General features: G+C 41.5%; 1 protein-coding gene across 4 annotated transcripts in view; it reads left to right on the top strand.

Annotated features, from left to right (window-relative positions):
* The window catches only part of PDE6C (phosphodiesterase 6C), a 41,428-nt gene that overhangs the window by 2,616 nt on the left and 19,154 nt on the right, over positions 1–19,658 (top strand). For all 4 annotated transcript variants that reach the window (XM_083740867.1, XM_083740866.1, XM_083740869.1 and 1 more), the window contains exon 2: positions 19,262–19,414. In XM_083740867.1, coding sequence (XP_083596993.1) covers positions 19,262–19,414 — 153 coding nt within the window. The remainder of the gene's footprint in view (positions 1–19,261; positions 19,415–19,658) is intronic.

The following is a 19,658-nucleotide window of genomic DNA, read 5'->3' as shown; positions in this document are numbered from 1 at the left end:
TAACGCAACATTCAGTTTTTCCTTTTTCTTTAGAATATTCTTACAGTAACTGGAAGTTCGTAAAAGAGCAAAAAAGAAAGTTTTGCTTGTCACTGACATTTTAAAATAAAATGATAGCTGTATCATTTTATGATGTATCATTTATGATACATAATTAAAACATGAAAATAGAGATTTTCATGTATTAATTATTCGTATTCATTCACAGTGGTTCTCAAACATGTAAAGCCAAATATTAACGCCACTATCCATTACTTGAGGTTTTCATTTGACTTCCATGTCTGGGAACTCTGCGTGTAGTCTTGCATTCACTAGTACTTTATCCTTACAATTTTGCTAGCTTTTTTCCCCTCAGTGCTATTTTTCTAGAAAAAGAGGTGCCGGAACTCAACACGAACACTTCCCTCCTTCTCTTAGAATAGCAATGGCACCCACCTCAGAGGTGCTGGAACTGAGTTCCGGTGAGTTCTGGCTGAAAAAAGCCCCGAGATTCAGGGGACTGGTTAAATGAAAGAGTCAAAGGGCAGCCTTGATGGGACGTGGCGCCAAATACTCAAATGGAAACCTATATGGTGAACCTGCTCTGGAGTGGGGCGGGGAGATTCTTCTCAAACACCTCACTCAGAAATCCCATTGATGTCCCTGGAAAGTTACCTAAGGGAAGTCTTCAAATATGGGGCTTTAATCAGTAACATATCAATTGCTGTGGTTAATTATATTAGGAGTCCTCAGTGCTTCTACTTGAAATCCTTTAAACATTATTAAAACCCTATAGCATTACCGTCTTTGGAAATCTTTGAGGTTCCAGGTAGGGGATTATGAACTGCAACCAATTTCAAACAGATAAAATGGATGCAAATTCCAAAATGGCTGTCTTTAAAAGTTTCCTGACTAGCTGCCAAGGGTGCAAAAATATTGCGGGGGCCCAGGTAAGCCCTGCCCTGAATAATTGATCACATGATACACCATTTGAATGGGAATACCCATCAACTGTGGGGGAGCCCAGCCCCCTCAAATATTTTATTGTTGGGGCCAAGGCCCCCACAGCCCCTAGGAGTTAGCTCCATGCTAGCTGCCAAGTTACAAGGAACTGAATCATACTTCTGAGCAGATATGTTGAAGATTGTACTGCAAATGGTCTTGATTACATGCAGTAACATACGTCTGGGTTTTCCTGGGCATATCCGGCTGCAAAATGGTGTCTGGGCGGATTTTTGCTGAATTGGCAAAATGTCGGGGGAAACCTATATTTGGGAATATGGCAACCCTAATTAATGCCATTGATGAAATCCTTGGAGAGAACAGTATTGCCACTGCAGTAAATTCTATATGTCACCAATCACTTTCAGTACTTTTGCCCAACTTATTTCTTTCTTCTTTCAAATGAGAAGCTTGCAACTAGTGGTCTCTGAAGCAGGAGCAATTCCCTGAGGGGCCACTTTTGTTTGCTACTCATCAGCTCCCACAGAGGTGAGAGGTTGCCAGGGCAACTGACCTTGTCAGAAGGCCAGCTGAAAGGTCTGGATCTGTTGCCCACAACCTATTCCTCTTCTCATTTATCTAACAAAACTAACAGCAAACCAGAGGTGTGAACTGGTACCAGGATAAGAGTAAAAGTTCATTTATGAGGCATTCCTAGGCCTATGTTTCTAAATATTGGTTGCCACACTTGTGATCATTTTCTTCTCTGTCAGAGTTAACAAGAGACTATGCTAATTTTTTCTAGAATGATTTCTCCTGTTGAAAAGAAGAAAAAAACACAGTGGGAAAATATTCCTGAAATGTTCTGTCCTTTTCAAGATAGTCATTTTAGAACTTGCAACTATTTTATCAGTTTGAATTCGGTTGTCGTTTACAAAGAGACTTGTGGCTCCTTTAAGATTAAAAGGTAAAGGTACCCCTGCCCGTACGGGCCAGTCTTGACAGACTCTGGGGTTGTGAGCCCATCTCACTCAAGAGGCCAGGGGCCAGCGCTGTCCGGAGACACTTCCGGGTCACGTGGCCAGCGTGACAAAGCTGCATCTGGCGAGCCAGAGCCGCACACGGAAACGCCGTTTACCTTCCCGCTGGTAAGCGGTCCCTATTTATCTACTTGCACCCGGAGGTGCTTTCGAACTGCTAGGTTGGCAGGCGCTGGGACCGAGCAGCGGGAGCGCACCCCGCCGCAGGGATTCGAACCGCCGACCTTTCGATCGGCAAGTCCTAGGCGCTGAGGCTTTAACCCACAGCACCACCTGCGTCCCCCTTTAAGATTAGCCTTCTCTAATTTGGTGCATGCCATGCTTTGGACTACATTTCCCATCATCCCCAACCAGGAGTGGGCTGGGAGTTGTAGTCCAAAACATAATGAGAGCATGGGGTTGAGGAAGACTGATAAAGACTAACATAGATATTGAGGCCTAAACTTTTGTGAGGGAAAGATAATCTCGTCAGAGGCATGATACCACAGCATTATATGGCAGATACCACAGCATTTTTTTGCTGCTTTTGTAGCAACAGACTAGCATGGCTACCACTTTGTAATTTCCCCGTTTTAAGAAATTACTTTAAGGAATTTTAAGTTAATATTTGGGGCAAGAGTTTTAGGGTGTTTGTGTATGGAAGATAGCCTAATGGAACCTTCTGGAATATGCGCTGCTCAGAAAAAAAAATAAGCAAGGAAACAAACAATGTATTGCCATTTCTCACTATACACACAGAGAAAGACACACAGAGTGCATGCATTCCTATTGCGACTGTTACATGAAATGTGAAACAGCAAAGATACATCATTTATTATAGCGTAAACATTTTAAAGGCCACAGTTCTTTTCAGTATGGTTCCCTTCCTCCATGCCATTTTTCTGGCCTTGAAAACAAGCAAATGAAAAGCTCAGCTATTTAAATAATTTCACATGCCCCACTTCCCTATTTCTGCAGGGCAGCTATAGAATACTAATAAACATTTCAAACATTAAAACTAATATATTAAGGAACCTGATTCAAGCTGCAGCAAGATAAAATCCATTCTGAGAATATTTTAAAGGACCCGAGAAAATATAAAGGTAGATAAAGACACAAAAGCAGGCAAACCTCCCTGAGGTAAATATGAAGGGACAGCAGCATGATTGAAAAGGTCCTTTGCCCAATGGCCACCCATGTTACCTTAGAAGACAGGGCACTGGAAGAAGCTGACATTATGTCAGGATTGAACCACAGGAATTTCAAGTGATACACAGCATTACTTAGATACAGGGCTTTTTTCCAGCCAGAACTTCTGTCACTTCTCAGGTGGTTGCCTTGGCATTATAAGAGAACAAGAGAGGTATTCATGGTGAGTTCCAGCACCTCTTTTTCTAGAAAAATAGCACTGCTTAGATGGTTTTAAAAGGAATGTATAAAAAGGAAATATCTACTTGAAATGACACCTTTAGGGTTAAATAATTATTCATCTATTTAGTTGTTGTTTTTTTAAAAAGAAACATATTCATCCTGTTGTGCTTAGAGCGGCTTACAGTGTCATTAAAATGCAAGGAGACCCATAAAATAGAAAAACGGTTACGTAAAACATTGTTTAGCGGTGTTTTATGGTATTTACAGGTGTGGAGAGCTCTTGTTCAGTGTCATAGCCAATCAGTTAGCCATATTCCATTCCCATTCTCCCATTTTCAAAATAGTCTGTGGCCACTGAGCATGCCTAGTCTCCATTAGGCTGCTTTGGGGGATCTGCCCTGCCCCCCGCTTTTAGGTGGTTATATAATTATTTTCCTATTTCTGAAAACGTTGGGATTCTGCAGAGCCTCCTTGTTCCTCTATATTGTGGATGGATAGTGCTATTTTGACTTCCTGGGGATAAACAATCAAGAGAATGAATTTGTTTTTAAGATTTGCTGTTGCCAGTTTTATCCTTTCATTTCATGTAAATCCAATACTGTAATATACTTTTGATATGAGTCTCAAACCATTCTGGCTTTGCTTAATAAGCACAGGATTTCTAACCTTTTCTACTTTCTACCTGAAACTAATGACTATTAGGCAGTGTTTCCTGGCACCGAAAACTGCACATCCTGTGTTTGCACCTATCATGCAGCTTTTAAGAGGCATGGGCTGCTTCCAGACGGGCGGCTCCTTGGGCTAATAAATCATTGCCCTTACTTTGTAAGCTGCAAGTGATTATATTATAGGGGGATATTGCACTTTCCCCTGCATGCTCCCCCTGCTATGTTCCATCCACACAAGTTAGCTTGAATAGCTAACTCTGGTAGGTTAGGCAAAGGTCCTATTTACCTGAGAGACCACTTGGAACATTCTGAGTGATCCTTAAAACACACACACAATTCTTTCATTAGCTCTAAGTGGTTATTCATTTAAGACTGGTCTCCCATTACTACTCCTAGGTTTCTTCTTCAAACAGTTTAATGTTTCTGGTGGATCATAAAGGTTGATTGGAAATGTTCGACGTGGGGCACTGCTGAAATGCTGGTGACTGGAAAGGTTTTTTTAGTGAGTTTTATGGGGCTGAATAGAAGGCTGATCGCCGAAGAATTGATGCTTTTGAATTATGGTGCTGGAGGAGACTCTTGAGAGTCCCATGGACTGCAAGAAGATCAAACCTCTCCATACTGAAGGAAATCAACCCTGAGTGCTCACTGGAAGGACAGATCCTGAAGCTGAGACTCCAATACTTTGGCCACCTCATGAGAAGAGAAGACTTCCTGGAGAAGACCCTGATGTTGGGAAAGATGGAGGGCACAAGGAGAAGGGGGCGGCAGAGGACGAGATGGTTGGATAGTGTTTTCGAGGTTACCAGCATGAGTTTGACCAAACTGCGGGAGGCAGTGGAGGACAGAGGTGCCTGGCGTTCTCTGGTCCATGGGGTCACGAAGAGTCGGACACGACTAAACGACTAAACAACAACAACAATGGGGCTGAATGCCTGGGCCTCCTTCTAATTCTTGGAATAGCCACACTGGTTTCCTGGTGAGGTGATAGCTTGGGTAATGGGCCATTAAGGAAACAAAGGAAGGGGTTCTGTGTGATACGGCAAACGGGTGGGTAGTTAGAAAGATAGAGAGTTGAAAATTTGGATTGAGGTGAGCTAGAAGATGTAAAATAAACTGGGTTGGGAAGCAGGCAGAGAGAGCCATTTCTGTTCGAATACAAGGCTGCAGTTATGGGGGAAGCGAGACCCTCGTGGGGTGTTAATGCTGTGACACCCTCTATTGTAGACACAGGTTGTATACATGTGCAGTGCTTTTTCTGGGGGGATCCAGGGGTATGCATACCCCTAAACATTTTGTGAATCTTTGTACTTTTGGCCATTTACTGTACAGTGGTACTTCGGGTTACATACGCTTCAGGTTACATAAGCTTCAGGTTACATACGCTTCAGGTTACAGACTCTGCTAACCCAGAAATAGTGCTTCAGGTTAAGAACTTTGCTTCAGGTTGCAAACAGAAATCGTGCTCCGGCGGCGCGGCGGCCCCATTAGCTAAAGTGGTGCTTCAGGTTAAGAACAGTTTCAGGTTAAGTACAGACCTCCAGAACGAATTAAGTACTTAACCCGAGGTACCACTGTATTTATTTTCCCCGATTTGAACTATAAAATGGTGATTTTCTTGAGTCAAAATGAGATTACCCCTAAACATTTTTTTTAGAAAAAAGCACTGTAAATAAACCATATATCATAAAGACACCACAGTCTCTGTTGTAGCTCATTCTGAAGGAAATCTCGCACTGCTTGGAGATTGCTATGCAACAATAGCTTTCATTTAAGCAGTATTTTGCTAATATTTTAATATTAGTAAATAATATTTAAATAAAATATTTTAAAAAATAGGAAGAAAAGCATTTTAGCACTAATTAAAAGATGGATTTAAAATAAAAAAGAGCAGGGCTATAGAATTGTGACCACTGCAAAGATTAAGGTGAATAGGTTTACTTGCCCGATATGTCAAGACCACTTTCTACCTTAAACTAATGACTAATGACCTCTTCAAATAGACAGAAGGGTAGCACTAAAGGCATGTGTATCTGTGAAGATTGTGCTAATCTAATCAAAAACATTGGACTTCCTCTGGTAAGAAAAAAATATGGAAGAAACGCTGGGGAAAAATAGGTTTACAAACAGCTGATAGCAGAGTGTGGACCTCCAGGAAAATGCAAGTGAACAAGGTGTGGAGATTCTATACCAAACATCTAGAATGAAAGCTTGATAGACCCATGTCAAGATAAAGGCAGGAACTCTAACGGAAAACAAAATATCAATAGAATTTGCCAAGTGGGTTGAAATATCCATTTTTAAAAACTGGGGATACTCCTTTATCCTGAGATTATCTCCCTAAATATTGGACAGTTACCAGTAAATGTGAGGAAGCACCTTGGCCTGACTAATGGTTCAGAGGGTTAAAGGAGAGGGGAAGATCTAGACCTTCATCAGTTACCGTATTTTTCGCTCTATAAGACGCACCAGACCATAAGATGCACCTAGTTTTTGGAGGAGGAAAACAAGAAAAAAATATTCTGAATTTCAGAAGCCAGAACAGCAAGAGGGATCGCTGTGCAGCGAAAGCAGCAATCCCTTTTGCTGTTCTGGCTTCTGGGATAGCTGCACAGCCTGCTTTTGCTCCATAAGACGCACACACATTTCCCCTTACTTTTTAGGAGGGAAAAAGTGAGTCTTATAGAGCAAAAAATACGGTAGCTTAGAAACAGCATCTGTTCCCTTCCCCCAACAGGGATTAGTAAGAGAGAGAGAGCGCTGTTGATCACAGGAGCTAATAGTGTTTAATCCTGGATTTAATAGTATCAGGCAAGAATAAAGCAACCATGCCCACTGACCTAACAAATGGTTAGTCAAATGGGACAAATGAGTTGTTCAATTAGTTGTTTTTCATTTCTATTGGAATAGTCCTTGGCTGCAGATAATGTTATCCTAGTACCTTCACACCAGGACTATTGAAAGAATATAGGTTGTTGAGTACCATTTAAATACAAGTATCTTCTAGCTGGTGATAGCATGCAAATATCCAGACATTATATTAACCTGCAAGCAGCCACTCAAGTAATGGGACCTCAGTAGAGATTGTGGTATGGTTTCTCAAAATATGTACAGTTTTTGTAATTTCTAGTTAGAAATAAAGAAAAGAAGAAAGGAAAAGAAGCATGAATTTGTCCATGAATGTGGATACCTTCAATGCCTAGCAGGGATGGAAGGATCTGTCGATTTCAGTTTTCCCTGTTTTTCATTTTTCTGATTTTAAATTCAGGTCTGCACATTTCTGCAGCAGTCCTCTTGAAAATTCATCAACATTTTAGTGCAAATTTCTCCTCGTAAACACTTTTCGATTGAGATTGAATCCTGACAAGACAGAAGTACTGTTTCTGGGGGACAGGAGGCGGGCAGGTGTGGAGGATTCCCTGGTCCTGAATGGGGTAACTGTGCCCCTGAAGGACCAGGTGCGCAGCCTGGGAGTCATTTTGGACTCACAGCTGTCCATGGAGGCACAGGTTAAATCCGTGTCCAGGGCAGCTGTGTACCAGCTCCATCTGGCACGCAGGCTGAGACCCTATCTGCCTGCAGACTGCCTCGCCAGAGTGGTGCATGCTCTGGTTATCTCCCGCTTGGACTACTGCAATGCGCTCTACGTGGGGCTACCTTTGAAGGGGACCCGGAAACTACAACTAATCCAGAACGCAGCAGCCAGACTGGTGACTGGGAGCGGCCGCCGAGACCATATAACACCGGTCTTGAAAGACCTACATTGGCTCCCAGTACGTTTCTGAGCACAATTCAAAGTGTTGGTGCTGACCTTTAAAGCCCTAAACGGCCTCGGTCCAGTATACCTGAAGGAGCGTCTCCACCCCCATTGTTCTACCCGGACACTGAGGGCCAGCACCGAGGGCCTTCTGGCAGTTCCCTCACTGCGAGAAGCCAAGTTACAGGGAACCAGACAGAGGGCCTTCTCGGTAGTGGCGCCCTCCGTGTGGAATGCCCTCCCACCAGATGTCAAAGAGAACAACAACTACCAGACTTTTAGAAGACATCTGAAGGCAGCCCTATTTAGGGAGGCTTTTAATGTTTGATGTATCACAGTATTTTAATATTTTTTGGAAGCCGCCCAGAGTGGCTGGGGAAGCCCAGCCAGATGGGCAGGGTATAAAATTATTTTCCCTGTTCAGTTTTGACTAATAAACACATTTTTGCAAGCAATTCCTCCTAAAATAATGCATGTTTGAGTCTTATTTTCACTAATGTATTCATTTTTATGCACACTTTCCCCTAATAAATGTGTATATTCTTTGGCTGGAGAACTGCACAGCAAATTCTGGATAAGTGTGAATTTTGAAAGATGTCTGTGCTTTGGTTCTCATATTGTTTCAGAAAGTGCAAATTTGACAGATTCGCCTTTAACTGCAAACTGAATCAAATTTCTTCCCCATCCCTAATGCCTAGTTGTTGTTGTTGTTGTTTTTTAAATCTGCCCCAATATATCCTGTCTTCCTTTCAGGTTTCAGCCTCAGTAGGAAGTCATGAGAAGTTATTATATCTGCATATATGTAAACAAATTAATATAATAAGTGTTAAAGAGCCTTTTCTTTCTCTCTCTCCTTCTGGAGATGCTAATCCTGACCTATACTTCAGTCAAGGAGAAATGAAGTAAGGAAGTTGTATATATGCATACCAGGAATGTTTCTCTGTATTAATGCATAATCTGTTATGAGGTTAACAATATGTGGGTTAGTATTTTTCATCTTTAATCTTTTAATCAAGAAATTAATTTATTCTGAAATTTTGTTAGAATCTATTGCTTGATAATGGCCTGGTTTGTTTGATAATGGAAACCAGCTGCAAAACATAAGTCTCCCTGAGAAGTTGCCAGGGTTATAGTGGGTGATGCTGTAAGCGGAAAGGCTAGCAGTTGTTTCTGCAAGTGGTTCTGGGAGGGTAAATGTGGGCAGAGCGCCATGCTGAGGAGAACAAGCCATAACAATGAGGCCCAGGCAGCATGGCTGATACCTCTGCTTGTAGGTTCAAGCTGGTTGCACTTAGGAGAGCAATAAAGGACTTTCTTGTGAGGTGAATGCTGGGAACTCTCTCCATCTAGAGTCTAGACTCAGGTTGTAAATATGTGTTTATAAACCATATTTCATAAAGACACCACAGCCTCTGCTGTGCCTAATTGTCCAAAAGGAAATACAGCCCTTTGTAAGCCCTGGGAACTCCCTGGAATTTTGTCACCACTTGGCAGAGATTGGGGGTGGCGTGTAACAATATATACACCGTATTTCACCACATACTGGTTGCCACTGTGTAGTAGTCCCTCCCCCCATTTTCAGACCCCGAAAAAGGCCCCAGAGCATTCCCCGCATAATAGCTGCAGGGGTAAGCTGCAGCTCGTGCTGCAGGATACCCCAGCCATGAAGGAGAAGCAGCAGGTGAGCAACCACCTCCACTGAACCGCCTGTGGTCCCTTCCTCCATCCGGTAATTCACTGCATAATGGTCACACACCCCTTTTTGGAAAGGTAAAATCGGCAGAAAAAATGCGACCATTACGCAGTGAAATATGGTAAATCCAGTGAAATTAGTATAGTAGTACCTGAAGGACCACCTGCCTCAGAACAAACCTGTAAGATAATTTAGATTATCTGCGGAAATTCTACTCATGGCACCATACCCTTCAGAGTATCACACGGTGATGACCTAAATACATATTTTATGCTGATGTCCCTGTCATACCTTGGAAGCAGCAACCATCAATTGCCTCAGACATCTTGTAAAGACTTATATTTGTCTCAGACATCTTGTAAAGCCCTATGTTTTATTTGCTTTTTTATACTGCTGTTTAATTGATTTTAGGTTGTATTTTTCTTTTAATGATATCTATATTTAAAATATTGCAAACCACTTGGAGATTTTTAAAAAATATTAAATGGTTTATAAATTCTTTTAGATACTTAAGTCAATGATGTGGCTTAGAGATCGGCACTTCCATTCCAGCGTTTGGCTGCTGGGGAGAGAAAGGGTTGTCGCTTCCCTATTTATCACAGTAATACAGTGGAGGTCTATCTGATGCAGAAGGGTGAAACTTAAGCTGATCTTCGGCACCTAGAAGGCTAAGATTAAGAGAACCGTGTTGGGAAGGGAGTTTCCAATGAACAAGGTCAGGGTTGGTAAGCTTAGTGAAGGAGGAGGGATTTATGCCTGCTCCAATATTAGAGCAACTGCGTCATCTCGAAAACCAAAGAGCAGATGTGGTGTCAGCCCTTGGCATATGACAGCTGTTGGATCCCACCCTGCCTCCTTCCCTCATGGTGAGCACCACCTATCAGGTCTCCTCTGATGATGCTACCACTAATCCTCCACTGGCTGGATTTTACTACATAAGACACTATGGGACACTGCATTTTGGGAAATTTTAAATGGTAGCCACTCAACGACGACTAGTGCCAAGCAACTGATTGGCTCCCATTGGAAGTGTGCCAGCATGACTGCCAAGGTCTGCTGTCGTGCTGCTGTCATGAGGCCTCAGTAGAGTGCTTAAAAGTGGTACTATGCCAGGGAGGCCATCGGTAGCCATAACTATGCTGCAGGCCTGCTTAAACCTGGTGCTGGCCTTGCCTGTGATCAACATAATGGAGGGGTGTTTCTAGGACTTAGGTGAAACTGTGAAGCTTCCTTGTTGCTTTGCTATTGGATGTTGCTCCGTATAGTTAAAGGTATGGTTTCCCCAGTAGTGATGTATGGAAGTGGGAGCTGGACCATAAAGAAGGCTGATCGCAGAAGAATTGATGCTTTTGAATTATGGTGCTGGAGGAGACTCTTGAGAGTCCCATGGACTGCAAGAAGATCAAACCGATCCATTCTTAAGGAAATCAGCCCTGAGTGCTCACTGGAAGGACAGATCCTGAAGCTGAGGCTCCAGTACTTTGGCCACCTCATGAGAAGAGAAGACTCCCTGGAAAAGACCCTGATGTTGGGAAAGATGGAGGGCACAAGGAGAAGGGGACGACAGAGGACTAGATGGTTGGACACTGTTCTTGAAGCTACCAGCATGAGTTTGACCAAACTGCGGGAGGCAGTGGAAGACAGGAGTGCCTGGCGTGCTCTGGTCCATGGGGTCACGAAGAGTCAGACACAAGTAAATGACTAGACAACAATTGGATGTTGCATGTTTTGTAATCTTCTTGCATTTATAGTACTGAAATGTGATTTTTTTTGGGGGGGAGGGAGTATGTTTTTATATTTGCTATTGTTTTGCCAGTGACTGATTTAGCGCAGCACAACCAGTTCTGCCACACTGGGCCGAGGCTAGGGGGTGCTGCAGAGTGCTGCAACTATGAAGTAGTGAACTGAGCAGAAAGAGATGTGGTGGGTCCTTGCACAGGGTGCCGCTGAAAATATGGAAGACCAAGGTCCACCCCTGGTTTTGCTATGTTATTATGAAAATGTTTTTGCAGTGTTTGTTTGAAATGTATTCCTGTTTTCTTCATTGTAAGCTGCTTTGAGCATGATTTGTTTTTGTGGAAAAGTGACATACAAAGTGACATACACTTGAGTGAGTGAGTAAGTGAGTGAATGAATGAATGAATGAATGAATGAAAATAATGTAGTGGTAGGATCCCGTGATCTGCAAACCTGCTGTGAGATCAAGGAGATGATCCAAATCTCTGATGTTGGACCAATAATAAAAAAACTGATTTATTTGTACAGTATTCCTCAAATTCCTGATAGCTGAGATGAGGAGTGTTTCTGTGTGCATATGTGCTCTGGGTTTAAACTAAATCACACCACTTGCATTCGGCCAAAACGATTTACTTTTAGAGTAAAAAATACCCACAATCTCTGACAATCCTTGTCCCTATGTTTCTGCATCAGTCACTGATCAGGGTGTGCTTCCTGGTTGAAAGGAGACAAGCACAGAACAGTAACATGCAGAAATGCAAAGCAAAGCCTCAGGGCAAGTACCAGTAATTTTGTTCAGTCTGCTGTGAGACTGATTGAATGAAGCGGTCACAGAAGTTGTGAAGGCAATCAGAATTCCCTGGTGGAATCTGATCTAAAGGGGGCTAGGCTGCGATCACCATCAACATCACCAAGAAATAACATGTCTATAAAAATTTAGAGCATTCAAAGAACTTTGCATTCAGTATCAGGATGAAAAGAGACATTCTAAGTGGTGTGGAAGTACGTAGTTTGAGCAGTTCCTGCCCTAAAAACAAATGCCTCAGAATGCAATAAATGAGTACAGTAGTTTGTTTAAGGCCACCTGGTGAGTAAATGGCAGAAGTGAGACTAGAACTCTCTAGATCAGTCATGATTACATAGCTGTCAGCCATGTGACCTCCATCGTCACTATTTGGGTCATTTGATTGTTTCATTATAAACATGTCCCTGCTTTATCACAAGTATTGCATTTACTTCAACACTATTCAGCAGCTTCTTAGTGTCAAATCACAGAACTTCTAAATTAGATTACTGCAGTTCCTTGTATAGGAAAGGTTCTTTTTATAATGTTTAATGTTTTATTATGTTTTTTATGTATTTTGGAAGCCGCCCAGAGTGTCTGGGGCAACCAAGTAACACGTGTGGGGTTTAAATAGTAAAATTATCATTATGGAATGGAACGTCCCTATTTTCATTGGAGAAATGTTGGAGGGTATGTTATACATGGAGCTGCCTTTGAAGACTGTTCAGAAACAGCAACTGGTACAGAAGTTAGAAATCAGATTGCTTAGCGGGGCAAGATGGCTTGAACATGTAACACAAACCTTGGCATGACTATACTGGCTACCAGTTAATTTACTTGCTCAATTCAAAGTGTTGGTTTTTTACATATAAAGCCTGAATTTTATTTTTATTTTTACTCTCCTATCCTCTTCCCTCCCTGTTCCTTTCCCCTTGTGTGTTGTGTTTTTGTTTTTGTTTAAATTGCCTGCCTGCCGGTAGGGATTGTTTTGATTGTATGTTCTTTTGAATATATTTTTGGATGAGCGCTTTAGGTGGGGTTTTTTTATTGCTTTTTAATCTTTGGTTTACTTCTATTTTATTTTAATATTTCTTGTGATTTTGTATCTTGTAAGTTGCTTTAATATGCTTCAGTGTGAAAAGCAACAGAATTATTTAGGGTGGCTTGCAATGACAACCCAATAGCTGGAGCATTGTGAAGTTGGCATGGGTTTTGCATCCTCACTGAAATGCTTGTTGCTTGTTCATTGATATACCGTGGTAAATATCAGTTCAGGAGTTATGTTGCAGACCGTTGTAATTTATTTAAAATATTTTACAGGTTTTTTTCCTGTTTACTTTTTACTCCAAATGTTGACACTATATACATGGAATGAGGGTGCCTTCCTGACACAAGTTTCCTAACAACAGTTGTGCAATGCCAAGCCCATAAGTGAAACCTGAAGTACGTCAAAAAGGATATGGCTGTTTTTATCTTGAGGGTGGTAGCTTTTATTTCTGACTTTGTACTAAGGCTGTTGTGATGCTTATGCTGGTTTTGCTAGTCTGTGTGGGAATTACCTGCTTCCTCATAGCTCAGTTGGTTAGAGTGAGGTGCTGATAATAGCAAGGTTGCAAGTTTGATCCCTGTAAAGCACAGCTGCATATTTCTGCATTGCAGGGGGTTCAGCTAGAATAGCTAGATCACGTTGCACATAGAATCAGAGTACATACCACCTTCAAAGTCATCTTGCCAAGCATAGGATGGTGGCTTTACTAAAGCAGGGAAGGCTACAGTTGTTGGTCAGAATTGCTAAAGAAAATACATTGGAATTGCATGTCATGTGATAGGGACATTGTTTACATGTTTCATTAATGTTGCATAAAGGTAATGCAAAGAACTTGTGCCCACTATGGGCAAAAGTCAGGTGACAAAGACTAGTCCAGCTGCAGGATTCCATGGAATGTTTTGCTTTAGGAATTTTTCCAGACAATCTGCTTGTTGAGCATTTATCCTGATTTGTTTCAGGGATATTAGATGACACTGGTTAATTAATGAGTGTTCACTCTGAGAGGCTAGACGACGTTGCATCAAATCAATCTTATCCCACACTTTCCCCATTGCTTTCCTTATAGCAAAAAAGGGGATGTGTGTGTTTTGTGCAAAAGCCCCAAATCAATTTTAATTGTGGATCCTAATTTTTTCTGTAGGTGATTGAATCCCACCCAAGAACAGCAATTCTGGAAGCCTGCTAACTGTTCATGCTTCAGCCAAGAAATAAACTATGTAAAATATGCAGAGCATTAGCAAGGCATTTAGTGCTGACACCTTGTCAAACCGCTTGTGTTGGCGGTGCTCTTCCAAATATATTGTTTATAGTATTGTAAGAAGCAAAGAGATATCCCTCTCCTTCTATGTTCCTGTATAGCCTGTTAGTTAATGATGTTAGTTAATGATTAAGTTAATGATGAAGAAAAATATGTTTTCTTAATGGACCAGTAGACTTGTCTTTATCCAAAACACAATATAAATGATGCATAATGTAACACTTAATTGCAGAATGGGAGCTGAAAAGCATAGTTTGTTCAGGTTGAGTTTGGCCAGAGAACAGGAAAATAGCATGGTTTTCTAGAGCTAAAAGACAGAAACAGTTTTGGGGAAATCTCCCGAGGTTTTGCCGTTTTACTCTTGAGAACTCATGCTGGTTTGAACCAAGCAGCACATGCTGTGTCCTTATTTACTTTTCATCCTCTTGTCCTTGGTGTCAGGAAATAAACAACCACTTCAGAAACAAATGCATATCTTATGCTAACTTTTCACTGGAAGAATGCTAGATTAGAGGGATCTTTAGTCTCATAAGGGTTTTCTACACTTTTGAAGCTGTACAAAACTTCCCAGATCCCCTCTGGTTACATATGTCACACAAGCAGTAATTAGGTCTCTACAGATTTCTGCCAAAAGTCATCAGAAGAAGCCATTTTGCTCTTACTGTCAGGTTTCACATAAGATATACTTGGAATTGCAGATGAAGCTACCAGCATTAAGTGTATCAAGCATACAGTGTAATCCTATACATGTCTATTCAGAAGCAAGTCCAACTTAGTTTAAGGGGGCTGTTATCATTATTATTATTATTCAAACATGTTGGCTTAAAATGTATTTGATCTCTAGAATAAAGTGTTTTCTTATGGCAATTGTTCCACCAGCACAAGCATTTCGACTTGTCCCTCTCCTCTCCCTGTAAGCTGTTCCGGGGTTCTCCTGACTCTCCTAGAGTCTATTGCAGGCATAAGCAAACTCAGCCCTCCAGATGTTTTGGGACTGCAACTCCCATCATCCCTAGCTAACAGGACCAGTTGTCAGGGATGATGGGAGTTGTAGTCCCAAAACATCTGGATGGCCGATTTTGCCTATGCCTGGTCTATTGGGTGACGGGGGGATGGAGAGCAGGGAAAGCCTCATTGTACCTAGTGGGACTTGTTAGTTGAATCTGGCCTCATGAGTTCAAACAGAACTGATTCACTCTTCCGTGTCATGGTTATTTTATGTGTTATATCACAGAATTAATTATTAACTTCCTTTGTTTGCCGATGAAGCAATTTATTATACAAACAATGGCAAACTGAAAATAAGGTACACATAACTCCTACTAAGGGACGCAGGTGGCGCTGTGGGTTAAACCACAGAGCCTAGGACTTGCCGATCAGAAGGTCAGCGGTTCGAATCCCTGTGACGGGGTGAGCTCCTGTTGCTCGGTCCCTGCTCCTGCCAACCTAGCAGTTCGAAAGCACGAAGTGCAAGTAGATAAATAGGTATCGCTCAGGCGGGAAGGTAAACGGCATTTCCGTGTGCTGCTCTGGTTCGCCAGAAGCAGCTTAGTCATGCTGGCCACATGACCCGGAAGCTGTACGCCGGCTCCCTCAGCCAGTTATGCGAGATGAGCGCCGCAACCCCAGAGTCGGTCACTACTGGACCTAATGATCAGGGGTCCCTTTACCTTTACCTTTATACGCCCACAGTCATTCTTGACTTATTGCAAGTTCCAGGGCTGCTTAAGTCTGGTAGTTTCAACATGTGACCTGTGTGAGGTAAGAGATGATTGGTTTAATGGGTGCCGAAGTCACAGAAACTCTGATGGCTCCCAAATGCATGGGAAAGCAGTAATAATGCTGTATACAGTTCCTAGGCATTTGGTGTTCTCTCCTAGATAATAGGCTAATCTCTCACCACCTTCCTACCAAGTCATCTTTGCAAGGTTTCTCTCCTTGGGATGGAAGGATCTGTTCATTTCAGTACTCTCTGTTTCATATTTTCCCTGTCTTAAATTCAGTTCTCCACATTTTGCAGCAATTTGTGATTATTATTTTTTTAAGTCCTCGTGAAAATTCACCAGCATATCAGTGCAAATTTCTCTTGATAAACACATTTTTATTGGCAGTTTGGACTAGTATGCACATTTTTGCAGGCAATTCCCCCTAGTATAATGCATCTTTGTATGTTATTTTCATAAATGTCCATTTTTATGCACACATTTCCAAAACATATGCATTTCTGTAAACGTTTGGTTGGGGGATTCCATCACAATAGTTGGATGAATGCAAATTTGGAAGGATAGCTATGTTTTAGTTTGCATATTGTTTTGGAGAGTGCAAATTTGTCAGATTTGGCTTAAAACACTTATGGAATTTAATTTCTCCTCTGCCCCTACTCTCTCCTCCACCTAGACACCAGTTTAGAAGGAGAAGGCAGCCAGATTTTCTTACATTTATATCCTGCTGTTCTTCCATCATGGAAACCAAGTTAGCATTCATGTGGTTTCCATCCAGACATGGACAAGATCCAGACCTGCTTAGCTTCAGTAAGATGGTGGCCTCCTGTGCCTTCAGACTATACCATGGAAGAGATCTTATCCAGGCTAATCATTGCAGGGTAGGAATTACAGTAATATACAGCCTGTTAGAGGGCAAAACATTGATTGCTATTTGAATGCAAGATCCTCTAGATCTCCATAACGGGGCAACTGAAATTAAAAAACAACAACTCTTAGTTGGCTATTTTAGAAAGCAACATTCACAGAATTTCATTAAACTGTCCAAATTGTTGAGAAAACTGATCAACAACTGATGAAAAGATTTTCACTCTGAAGTGTAAGTACAAACTGTTTGTACTAAGGAGCTTGCTGACACAAAGATACTATACTGTACCAGAAATCTAAATGAACATCCTTTGCTGACACACACTCTCCTGTGGAGCGAGAAGTGTATTATTACTATTATTATTTTAACATTTATACTGCTTTATATAAGTAAGTGATTTACATAAAACACCATAAGATCATTTTCAAAAGAAAAGAAAAAATATAAACACAATACTATAACCAAAATTACATAGCAATAGATCTGTAAAAACAGAAAATCTATCAATAAAACTTTCAATTAAATATAAATGAATAACAGAACAGTGTGATGAATCTTATGAGCCAGGGAAAGTCTGCTTAAACAGATGGCTTTAAAGGAGGTATTTCAAGCCTGCCACTATTTCTGCTTCACAAACAGCACATGGAAGGGTATGGCAATAATGTCAATGGACCGAAGGCATTGTGAAAATTCAGGGCACAGTTCCAACATGGCAAGGTTTTGAAGCAGAGCTTTCCCAACTTTTCACATTGGTGACACACTTTTTAGACATGCATCATTTCACAACACAGTAATTCAGTTTTACTAGCAAACCGAGCGCAGGGAAAGTTCGCACGACAGGCCTACAGACTGCAGCCGACACACTATTGTGTTGCAACACAAAGTTTGGAAAGCTCTGCTTTAAAGGATGTCAGGAAAAAAATGCACGGCTGTTTTTGGCTCATGCTCTCTGTATGCCTGCCTGCTATTGCTGTTCATGAGCCCCATCTAGAAGATTGTAGCCATTACCTTTTCCTCTGCTGTTAAGAGCTTATTGATTGTATCTTGAATTTTATTTAAATAAGTTTCTTTATCCACTTTAATGAATACTCAGTCTCCTCTAGGTCAGGTAGCAGTTACTGACATGGCAAATCTTCTAGTAACTTTATTGTGATCAAAATTAATTTTAGTTAGTGATATCCAACTAAGTCATACTCAGAACATGCCCTCTGTATGAAAAAGAAATGGATTCATTTGTGTTCTAATGCACAGAATTTTTGGATAAATACTATCATTTTCAGCATCCTATCCTATTTAAAATGTGCCATATCATGGATACTTTGAGATTTGTGCATTGCAAGGGTTTCGACCCGATGACCCTCAGGGTGCTCTACAATTCTATGATTCTGTGTAGAATTTGAGTGTAATATGTGTGTTGCAAAACCTATAGAGATGGAATGTAGATCATTTCACATCATTCTGCTTCTCATGAGAACAAGCATATTTTTCTGCAGCAAGAGAACATTTCTGCAATATCTCCATTATGTTGAATGAGAAGCTATCTGTGTTTGTATGGATTGTCTGGTTCATTTAATTGACTCTTCCTGGGATTGTTTATTCCAGAGCCATTAATTCAACAAGTTTTGGTGTAATTGATGTCTGTTGCTGTTTCTGTTATTTCCCAGATACTCATTGTTCTGGGCGATTTCAGCATCCATGCCGAGGGTCCTTTGTCAGTATGATTTTATGGCAGGAATAGCCAACATGGTAATTTCCAAATGTTGGGACTACAGCTCCTATCAGCATGGCCAACAATCAGAAATTATGGGAAAGTGGTCCAACAACATATTGAAGACCTTCCTCTTGAGCCAGTTGAGTTCTAGAACTTTTCTAAAGGTGTCACTGTTCAATATGATAGTTACTCTGGCTGAGTTCTCCATTCCGAAAGAATAAATGTGAAACTAAGCACAATGAAGATTGTATAAGGTAAAGGTAAAGGACCCCTGACCATTAGGTCCAGTAGTGACCGACTCTGGGGTTGCGGTGCTCATCTCGCTTTATTGGCCGAGGGAGCCGGCGTTTGTCTGCAGACAGCCTCCGGGTCATGTGGCCAGCATGACTAAGCTGCTTCTGGCGAACCAGAGCAGCACACAGAAACGCCGTTTACCTTCCCACTGGAGCGGTACCTATTTATCTACTTGCACTTTGATGTGCTTTCGAACTGCTAGGTTGGCAGGAGCAGGGACCGAGCAATGGGAGCTCACCCCGTCGTGGGGATTTGAACTGCTAACCTTCTGAACGGCAAGTCCTAGGCTCTGTGTTTAACCCACAGCGCCACCCACGTCCCAAAGATTGTATAGTCCTTTGCAAATCAAAAGTGACAAATGAATTGCTGATAATATTTGAAAGGCTAATGAACTGGTCCCATTTGTTTCAGAATAATCATTTCTCCGACTTTGTGGATAAACAAACCGGCTATACAACCGTCAACATGCTTGCAGCTCCAATAGTGTCTGGGAAAGAGGTTCTCGCTGTGTTCATGGTTCTTAACAAGCAAAATGCCCCTGAATTCTCTAAAGAAGACGAAGATGTAAGTACTGACATGAAGAATGCTGTGGTCTGTAGAGCAACAAGAAGTAACAAGTTGGGTTCACTGAGTGGCCTGAGCATAGCTGTCAACTTTTCCCTTTTCTTGCGAGGAATCCTATTTGGAATAAGGGAATTTCCTTTTTAAAAAAGGGAAACATTGACAGCTATGGGCCTGAGGTCACCTGAAAAATGTAGCATTCTACTGTATTTTCTAAATGGATGCTAATCTGACATGAGAAAGGGCA

This window comes from Podarcis gaigeae (genome assembly GCF_964106915.1).
Source record: "Podarcis gaigeae genome assembly, chromosome: 5".
Taxonomy (NCBI): Eukaryota; Metazoa; Chordata; class Lepidosauria; order Squamata; family Lacertidae; genus Podarcis; species Podarcis gaigeae.
The sequence above is the reverse complement of the archived record's forward strand: the minus strand, read 5'-3'. Positions and strand labels throughout refer to the sequence as shown.